General features: G+C 38.9%; 1 protein-coding gene across 1 annotated transcript; it reads right to left on the bottom strand.

Annotated features, from left to right (window-relative positions):
* Window positions 1–1,505: 1,505 nt before the first annotated feature.
* Window positions 1,506–9,088, bottom strand: LOC134539462 (mucin-2-like). Its single transcript, XM_063381517.1, has 2 exons — window positions 9,007–9,088; window positions 1,506–3,841 (listed from the first exon to the last, which is right to left on the bottom strand). The coding sequence occupies exon 2, from the start codon at window positions 3,837–3,839 to the stop codon at window positions 1,695–1,697; it is 2,145 nt and encodes a 714-aa protein (XP_063237587.1). The 5' UTR covers window positions 3,840–3,841; window positions 9,007–9,088; the 3' UTR covers window positions 1,506–1,694.
* Window positions 9,089–10,954: the final 1,866 nt, after the last annotated feature.

The following is a 10,954-nucleotide window of genomic DNA, read 5'->3' as shown; positions in this document are numbered from 1 at the left end:
GGAAGCAAGAATTATATTTTCTGATTTTGCTTATAAAAACGCTTCAACTCATCTGTATCACACAAATATAGAGTTTTTAGAGGCTCCTCTGATTCACCAAGTAAAGGAAGCGAAACCATTGGAACAGCACATTCCAGCAGTTTCATTTTTCCATTTGAAAGCATCGCAAAACTGGCCTTTTCTATTCATCGAGCCAATACAGTTAAAGAATGATTATGGTATTTAAGTGAAGGATCATATTGAAATTCCAGAATTATTAAATACGAACCAATTGTTACGCATAAAATTTCAACGGCATGCGGTTTTCATTTCTGCATGAACGATTCTTCTCGCCTGCAATAATTGTTCTGAAGTTTCTCTCGCTCTAATAGCTGCCTGCTGTTCAGCTTGTCTTTCTAAACGAATTTGCGTTTGAAGAGGCGTTTCAGAAGCTCGTAAAGTAGCTTGGCGTTGAACTTGATCATCTAAACGAATCCGCGTTTGAAGAGGCGTCTCAGCTGCTCTCAAAGAAGCTTGATGGTCGGCTTGGCCCTCTAACCTTTCTTGTCACTGAGAAGTTGTTTCACCAGCTCTCAAAGCAGATTGCCGCCTCGCTTGTTCTTGTCTTCTTAATTCTGTACGAACGGAAGATTCTTGAGTTCGAGCAATTTTGCCACCTGGGCCCGATATGAATTCTTAGAGTTAGATATACGTTTGCTAGGCATTTCGAAAAAGAAAATAGAGTATAATCTGAAAATAGATTATAATCTGAAAATAGAGTAAGAAGAAAATAACAGACACCTAAAATAAAAAATTAAAAAGTTTAATTATTGCTTGGCGGTGACAGAAAAATAAAAATAAATGTGGAAGAAGATGCTATACTAAATTGAATAGTGAATTGACCGCCGGTATTACAGTATTAGATTGACGAATTATTTAATTTACTTATTGAAACGCCAGATCGCGTTAAATTTCATTAAAAAAACTCAAACCTCAGTCTAACGATCATAGATACCAATTTCAGTTATTTTTCCCTTCGGAAAAAAATATCATTTTTTATAAAAGTGTCTTATGTATACCCTTGAAAATATGCGCACAAAATTTCAATATGATCGGTTATGTAGTTTCTGCGTGAAAGCGTAACAAACAAACACTCACATTCGCATTTATAATAATAGTAAGGATACTGCCAAAATGGTTACATTTCATAGAAAATATCAAATAAATTTTGCTATCAGTACTTTAATCCTCCCTAGACAATAATAACACTGAGCGAAAATTTAGTATAAAACATAAATGCATTTCAGTACTTATAAAAATGCTTTTCATAAGAAATGTATAATGGTGACCAATAAACCGTATATTCGTCAGTTTATTTTAAGGTGAGGTAATTAAGTATTTTACTAATAAAAAGATTTTAAACTAAAAAGCATAAATTAAATGTCTTTCCATTTTTTTAATAATTTTTAGTAGATTTACAAATACATGGTTATGTAAGAAATTAAAAAACCATTATATAAAAGAAATACTGTGCAAAATAATTTATTTATCTTTCACAATTTACAACGAAGACAATACATTGTAAACATAAATATAAATCGTATTGTAACAAAATTACTGTATATTGTTCCAATAACTTCACATTCTCAGTACACTTAAATAGAATGTCAAAAATATTATAAATATTAAAATAAATACAGACGACTCTGAAGAAACTATCTTACTGAAGAAGATGTGGTTGAGCATTCGGGAACGTTTTGAGGATAATCGCATATTTGCTTCGATTCGCTGAACAAAAGGTTGGCAGCACACGACTGTACTTCAGCAACCCCATAGTTGCATTCGATGAACCTGTGACAGTCTCCAGGGTAGCGGTAATAGACACCACTTTCACTAGGAGGACACTCATAATGAACGGTCACGCTATTATCAACAGTGGTTGTGGCAGGAGATGAAACTACCAGGGCTGGGGTGGTGGCCTCCGTAGGGACCAATGCAGTGGGGCCAGTAGGGAACGTTGGCAGATTGTTGAGATCACACTTGGCTATGGAAGGGGAGTCGCAGCCCCTCTGTGTCACTGAGTACTCAAAACCATCTGGGCACTGATACAGGTGAAGACTGCCTCCAACACACTGGTAATATGAAGAGCAGCTGTAAGGATTAGGGTATAAATATGTTATACTTGTATCAATTTCAGGACAATAGTAATTTGGGACAGAAGTCACAGCAGTAGCTGTGTTAATAGATGCCACTGTTGTAGCAGTTGCATGACCAGTTGGATACGATGGCAGGTTATTCAGATCACATTTTGCAATTGATGCTAAAGCACATACCTTGTAAGTAACCGAGTACTCAAGGTCTCCTGGACAGTGAAGAAGGTACAGAATCCTGTCAACGCACATATAGTAGGAGGAACAACTGTATGGATTGGGATATAAGTATGTTTGTGAAGTATTATTACCTTCAGGGCAGTAATAGTTAGGAGTAGGACCAGGAGTAACAGTAGTAGTTGTAGGGTTGACAGCTGTTATTGCCTCTGTCGGTCCTGTAGGATAACTTGGTAGATTGTTAAGATCACATTTGGCTAAAATGGGAAGTACACATATTCTGTCTGTAACAGAGAAATCAAGCCCTCCTGGACATGGGAATAAGTACAGTTTGCCTCCGGTGCACATGTAGTATGAAGAGCAGTTATAAGGACTAGCATATATGTAGGTACTAGCTCCATCAACTTCGGGACAGTAATAGTTAGGAGCAGGACCAGGAGTAACAGTAGCGATTGTGGGATTGGGAGCTGTTATTGCTTCAGTTGGCCCTGTGGGATAAGTTGGTAGATGGTTTAGATCACACTTGGATAAAGAGGGTAATACACATATTCTGTCTGTAGCAGAGAACTCAAGATCTCCTGGACATGGGAATAAGTACAGTTTACCTCCAGTGCACATGTAGTATGAAGAACAGCTATAGGGACTAGCATATATGTAGGTACTAGCTCCATCAACTTCGGGACAGTAATAGTTAGGAGCAGGACCAGGAGTAACAGTAGCGATTGTGGGATTGGGAGCTGTTATTGCTTCAGTTGGCCCTGTGGGATAAGTTGGTAGATGGTTTAGATCACACTTGGATAAAGAGGGCAATACACATATTCTGTCTGTAGCAGAGAACTCAAGTTCTCCTGGACATGGGAATAAGTACAGTTTACCTTCAGTACACATGTAATATGAAGAACAGCTATAGGGGCTAGCGTAAATATAGGTACTAGCTCCATCAACTTCAGGACAGTAATAGTTAGGAGTAGGACCAGCAGCAGTACTTGTGGTGGGACTGGTAGATGCAGTGTTAGCTTGACAGGATGCTGGTGTTGTGGGACCATTCGGAAATGTTGGTAAATTACTAAGGTCACATTTGGCCATAGTTGGATAAACACACACCCGTTCTGTTACAGAATACTCTAGACCTTGTGAACACTGGAAAAGTTCAAGGTGTCCTTCATGACACATGTAGAATGAAGAACAGCTCAAGGGGTTGGGATACAAATATGCGCCACTGTCGTCACTTTGAGGGCAGTAATAGCTTGTTGTCTGACTGGTAGTTGTCACTGGTACAACTGTTGTTGAAGCTGTACTGATCTCCACCACGCTTGTCTTACACTGTGCTTCATCAGGACTCTTACACGTGTGGGTAGTGGGGCTGAACTCCTGGTGCGATGGACATGGCATCAGGTAAGGAATGCCATTAGAACATTCGTAGTAGGTACTGCAGTTATACGGGTTGGGCAGGTACTGTTGGTTGCCACAAACAACTTCACCACTAGTGCCACTGAGATACAGTAATCCCCACAGAAAAAGCAGCCTCATCATGTCTGAAACAAAAAAAAAACACAACAATAACAGCCCAGTTAAAAGCAACAAAAAATTTTATACTTTCTTACTATCTAGCAGTAGACATACTTCCTTATCGTTTCATAAATATTACTTTAAGCTGAATTTTAGACATCCAAAAAATAATGCAAAACATACACCATTTATTATAATTAGCATTATTTTGCCTCGAGAAAAATATATGATATATGCTGCTGCTCAAAAATGGAATTTGATAAAATTCGTCTAGCATTCATGAATGGTAAAATATTTAGGGCTGACTTGACATGTCCACCATTTTTGCCTAAGGTAGCACTGCAACACATTCGGAACGAACTTCTGTCCGAGTGTGTCTTACACTGGTAGCGAACCTCTGGGGACCGCAGTTAACTTTCTCTCTGAGTAGCAACCCTTTGGGGACCATGGCTGAACTCCCTTTCTACCCAATATCCTGGCTGACAGCTGGGAAAAATTGGCACCCATTGTGGTGAGGCTAGTCTAGATAGACTTGCGGACTCTACATCACCATGGCTAGAGCACTTGCCCACTTCCAGGAGTGTAGAAAAATCCTGTGGTGCACAAAACATTCTCCACGATGGCTGAAGAAGCCTGCGCAGCACCACTCTGCAGTGTCACAGAAGGAACGAGCATCAGCTGCTCATGTTGCAGAGCCCAGTTCCATCTCCAATGCATTGGACTCGTGGAACAAGTAATTGAACAAGAGGCACTGTACCACATCTGCAATCCCTGCCAAGAGAAGTTTATAGAGAATAAACCAAAAACCCCAGTATTGACATTGCTTTTCACCGAACTGTCCTCGGACCGCCCTAGTCCTTGTCACTTGCCAGAAATGCCGTATAAACTACCACCTCTCCTGTCTCGGCTGGGAGTACACGCCGCTCAGCCTCGCGGGGATATCATTAGCATGCATCCTATGCCGAGAAAACCATTCCACGCCCTTACATACCATTTCTGCAAGGGCACCCCGGTCATTCAGAGGACAAAATAATGAGGATCATGTGAAAGCTGTCCGACAATGGTAGCAGGCCTTATGGGAGCAAGCAATCAAGAAATCCACCACACCAAATGGGTAGATATGGCAAGCCCATTACTATTGGGACAAGCATTTAGATGGTAGAATACACAACCAAAGATGACAGAACTCACTGCCCAATTATATGGCACCAAACAGATGGTAGGAAGGAATGTAGAAAATTTATTTATACAGAAAAGGAAACTCTATGAAAGGCTTCACCCCGAATGAGATAACGAGTTTCTTCCTACCCTACTGGAGCTTGTGCAACCCGATCTTCGCCATTTTTGAGGTACATGCCACCCGAGGATCTGCCAAAACTCCTGGCGAGCCGCTGTAGTGCAGCGAGATTATTTCGATACTCAGGACACCATAGCAAGTAAATCAGATCCACCACTACGATTAAAAGAGAATACGTACCCGAACAGAAGCTCGCCGAAATTTTGGCACTGCCCCAAAGAACACTTCTACCAAGACAGCACAGTGTTTCGCCACAAACAGGGAAGCCTTAACCAGGCTCCTGGAAAGAGTCTGAGGTAAATAACTCCAGCCTCCAAGCTCAACCCGAAATTGACCCTACCCAGGGTATTATGTGCATACAGCACAATCCACACCAAGAACTGCTATTAGTAGAAGTGCCACTTAATCCACAGCCCATTCATGCCCTTATAAACTCAGCAGCCACCACCAGTTATGTGCACGAAAGTGTCATTCTTACAACAGGAACCCCTATGAAGTCCAAGACTTAAACTGGCCAAACAGCTAACCACCCTCACTTTAAGAGTGTAATGTTGTATAACAGATGTAGAGATGGAGAATTCTTGCCTAGTCGCAGTGGACCTCCAAGAAGATCTCATACTGGGCAAGAAGGATTGGCTCATGCAGCAGCATGCGATACTAGACTTCGAAGCGAAAACTATTCAATTCAGACTGATCTCTCGCAGAGTTATTAACTGGACTACCAAAGGAATTGGTGGCATGAATCCCTCGAATAAAAGCAATGTTGACAACTCCAATCAAGAAACCTATGTGGAAACTGCAATAGACCCGCCTACATCTTTGCTGGACCCAGGAGACTAGCAACCCCAAGAAAATTCACCACCAGATGCTGCCACAATACCACTGTACCAAACAAGCTCAGGCTGCGGTTTACAGTAGCACAGGGGGGGGGGGGGGGGAGATGATTGGCACACTGGTGACTGTCAAAACTTGCCAGTGTGCCAGCCATCTTAAAAAAAAGTGGTTATAATCTTTAGTTCATATGACTAAAGAACGTAGTTAAAAACTCGTCAGAGGAAAAATTTTTACTTTTCTTTAATAATTACATATTACTGGATTCTACAAATTGTGCTTTAAGCAAATATATATGAATAAAATTTATTTGTTTATCGTAGTGTTATAATATTATTGAATACATAGCTCAGTCCATTGCATTGATTATTTCATACCAGGCAGACTTTATTTTACTTAAAGTATTATTAAATTAATTACGATTGTCAGGAAATTAATTTCCATAAATTCGTATAGGTAAACTAAAAATTAAATTTTATATTAGTACAGCTATTATTTAATACATAATAATTTAGAGTCATCGAAACTGTGCGGAAAATATAAAGTATTAACTTTTTAATGAATTTTAACAATGTGGGGAGTATTTTAGTAAGACTTCCGTGTCAAATATCAGGTATAAGCCGAAGATTAGTTTTCAAGTCTTTTTTTTTATCGGAGACATTCCATTATATAGTTTAACCTTTCGCTCTACAAATTAAATGAATAGATAGTCATCGTAGCTGCTCCAGTAAAGAATTCTAGCGGCGTATGCGGAAATACGTGCAAGTCGCGTTCAGAAATTTAGAGATTGATATTAAATACTGGTCCATGTAATTAAAAACATTTTTTATTGTGAATATTAGTGATATAAATTGTGTTTATAAACTTTTTCAAGTGTAATTATAAGTGAATTTATATAAATGAGATTATGCGCCACTATGTATAATTTTCTTGCATTATAAATTATAAATTAATATATAATTATTTAATAAGTAATTAAAACTAATAAGTTAGAATAAACATTTATCATATTTATTGATTTTCATTTTAATTAAAGTTTGTCTCGATTATTTTATTAAATAAACTCATTAATGTTAAGAAATACTGAGAAATTATTTAATTAATTTTTGTTATAATTAATTCAAAAATAGTTCAGTGTCTTAAATCGAAAAGAAGTATAACTTCAAACGCGCGTACATAAGTACACGCACATTTATTTTCCTGAAAGAAATTGAACTATATCACTTAGCAACGAGTAAAATTGACTTTAAACTTAAAGAGTTCCAGTTTTATATTCCATTTCATTCTTTTTACCCATACTGCACAAAAACGTCAAAACTAAAACTTTGCCAGCTAATTATGAAAAAAGTATGCGATAAACAGTATGTCTATAAAAGAATGTCCCAGTTGTAAAATTTAAATTTAATAGTATCTTACGTTTCGACCTGTCTTCCAAAACTAAACCTACAGCTTTCTTAAGAGGCCACTCCAGTGTTTCAGGGGCACTACGCAACCCGCGTTAACCTCATTAGATTCAATGCTATTTTCATTTTGCTTATAAATTATTAACTAATATAGATTTCGAAATGATGATTGCTTGATATGTAAGTCAACGATGCTCTTATCAAAGCCCCTTTCCTCAAAAACGTGCATAAATTATGGTTTTATTCTAATCTTTACTAATATGCATAAGTGTATTGTCTAGGTTGAACCATAATTTATGCATGTTTTTGAAGAAAGGGGCTTTGATAAGAGCATCGTTGTCTTACATATCAAGCAAGCATCATTTCGAAATCTATATTAGTTAATAAGTTATAAGCAAAATGAAAATAGCATTGAATCTTATGAGGTTAACGCGGGTTGCGTAGTGCCCCTGAAACACTGGAGTGGCCTCTTAAGTATACTAAAATACAGCTTGTTCATAAAATAATGTACCATTTATAGATTTTAATAGTATTAACTGTGAACGTTGTAGAGTTTTTGTTCACGGTCACAATTAAAGAGTAACTCAAACAGCTTTAGATAAGCGCATGCGCGAATACTGCTTTGTTGTTTTCTCGCTTGCAGCGCCATCTACGCAAAATGGCGACTTCTGGGCGTAAAGGCTAAGAGTGAATCTGTACCTAATTTCAGTTCAACGTGCGTTTAGTTAAAAGTTTAATTATGATTTTCCATTTGGCAGAAACATCCACCGATGGTAAAGGCAATTCGAGACGACAGAGTTCTCTTTCGCTGCGTTTCCATGTTCACGTGACATAACGCCTTTCGATTTTTTTTTTCCTTTGGGGCTTTATAAAAGATCGCGTTAACGTTCCGCCGCTACCTAATGAGTTGCCTTAGATGAGACACAGAATTGAAGAGGCTATTGCTTCCATTACTACGAACTTGTTAACAAATAAAGGGGTTTGTCTGTATGTAAAGTCGGCTTACCAACGATAATTTTACGTGATAACGTCATAAGAAAACATTGATGAAAAATTGCGTACTTTTTAATTTTCGAATATTATTTTCATTTTTTGCAAATTTAATTTAAATAATTTGTTTAAATATAATCACGAACAATTATTTAAAAAGCCCGCCTTAACCTGTTTGATATTATAGAAGATTTTCTCGCATGGTGGTTGGCCGGTTCTTGCACGCTCGGCTCAGGCGGCACGTGACAATATTTCGTGCGTGCAGCCGGCGTTCATCGATGTATAATACGTTATCACGTCAAAAATGTGGGAAGCTCTGGACTTTAGTTTGGATGTGTGCCGTATAACTGAATGTGCACATATGGAATAGTTGTAAGAAAAACTAAGTTAATTTACCTCCGATTTGTTGTTAATAGACTAAATTAAACTGTTATAATATACCACTGAAACTGGGACATTAATTTACGGACAGTTCATTTTGTGAAAGTTCATCCACTCAAAAAGTCGGCACGTTTAACCGTTTGGAACGTAAATGTAAAATAATGGCCTGGAACGGGACACACACCCTTCAGGTAACGCAATAACAGGGCCATGAAGGCTGCAATGATTGAGCCACAGCACGTTAGGACCAATACAGTCGCCGCGAGAAGACCGAGCAGCTTGTACTCACTGTTCGTGCTGGCACGTTTAAGTGCGCGCTCCTCCAAGCGATTGTCTTCAACTGCGTTCTTTATACTCTTCACCTTCAGCTGTTACGTCCGCCTATCAAGCTCCTTACGATATCGCCTCGTTTTATAAACGCGAACGATAAGACGGTAAAAACTGAGATACAAGTCGAACAATTGTTATCACACTCCTCAAAAAAATTTCCCTCTGCAAATTGGAACGCATGACTTCGTTTTTTTTTTTATCGCGAGTCGGAGAAATCGACCAGCCAATCAGATGCATTCGGTAACTGACAGAAAAAAATCCCTTTCAGCTCGGCCTGCAAAATAAGTGAAATTCGAAGTTCACATTTCTTTCGAAGCATTCCTATAACTTCTGGAACATTCTACACTTACAAGGAAAATTCTTTATCTAGAAAAACATTCTATAAAATCTCAAATATTTCAAAAGGACCGATTAATTGCAGATCTTTATTTTAAATTTTATGTTATGTGGGGAATGATTTTTTTAATTTTATATTCTACACTTCATTTCCAAAAAAATATAACAAATTTTGTTTAATATTAAAAATATATATAGAGAGCAATTTTGAATTTTCGTTGGTAGATTAGTTTCAAAATCTATAAATATAAAATTAAAAGGATACAAGGGAATTTGGGTTTGCTTTATGGTGGTTTATTTATAACATTACATTAATCAGACAGAATATCTAGATAATTCACAGAATTAGTTGTGCTAATTTTATTTTAACAGTTCAAAATGCTACCGATTCACATATTTATAGGCCTACTTGTTAATTGAATACTAATTTATTATACTTCTTTGAGAAATAAAGGTAGTAACTAACAATATTTGTTACCAAATAAGAAAAAGCAACAAACATAGTAGTAGTTCCAATAATAAACTTATTTCTGGAGTGAAAGAAAACCATATCGCATTTTAATTTAGGCTAACAGGCGTGGAGTTTCTATGAAGTGTAAGTTTATTCATTAATAATATTGTGCCGTTAATTGGGTAAAGTTAGACACGCAACGTTTCTTAAATTTTTAGTGGGCATTTAAATTGTCTTCCCTCTTCGGAGGCTGGGTCGCTAATCACGCAGGTCAGCCGTCGCATTTTTCACTCGCCCCTGTCTTCCCCAAGCTGCCTCGGCAGTGCCGTCTGCACGCACGTGCAGGCACGTGGTCCCTCCAGCTCGCTCCCGTCTCGGAGCTCGGAGCTCCCGTCAGCTCGTCCGAAGCAAGTCTTGTCCAGCCCCTTCGAGCCGAGTCCGTGCCGCGCCAGATTCCCCCACGCCCCTCCCCCCTTCTTATTGCTGCTGTCCTAAAGATGTGGTGCTGCGCTAAAGCCGAGACCTTCCCCGCCAGAAGCCATTCGCACCCGTAGCACCGCCTTGGCGTGCTATCTGTAGGACACGGCAGGAACTAAACTATGCCTCCCCTTCTTGTAGTCCTCAAATCTGCCATTCGGGACCGCCGCCTATGGAGACGTCGTCCGTTAGGACATAGCCATCTCATGGGCGGCCAAGATCCTCTTCTATGCATAACTTCCGGTCCGTTCGCAAACTAAGTGGGCCTCTTAGTTCCTCCGTTCTCCCACTCGGGAGCGCCACCTTTCGGTCGTGACTTTCTTTAGCTATCTTCCTCCATCCTTTCTAGGCATCTTCCGCGGAAAGAAATAGCCCCTACCAGTGGCGATTTCTGGTATCCTTCCATCAGGTCTGCGGGCCAGGTTTAACTAAACACGGCCCCTTCTGATTTCGGCATTTAGTCTCCAGTCGCCATAGCTCAACATTATCTGCTATCGTCCGTGTGGTTTTGATATATTTAAGTGAAAGAGCGGCATGTAGCCAGTTAGTGTGGGGATATACGCCATAATTTTTCTTCTGGAACTATGTACTTTAGTAAAGTGAGATAATTTTTCCTGGAGCCTCTTTACCCAATTTCGGATGA

Source organism: Bacillus rossius, chromosome 1 (assembly GCF_032445375.1).
Source record: "Bacillus rossius redtenbacheri isolate Brsri chromosome 1, Brsri_v3, whole genome shotgun sequence".
In the NCBI taxonomy this organism is placed as follows: Eukaryota; Metazoa; Arthropoda; class Insecta; order Phasmatodea; family Bacillidae; genus Bacillus; species Bacillus rossius.
The sequence above is the reverse complement of the archived record's forward strand: the minus strand, read 5'-3'. Positions and strand labels throughout refer to the sequence as shown.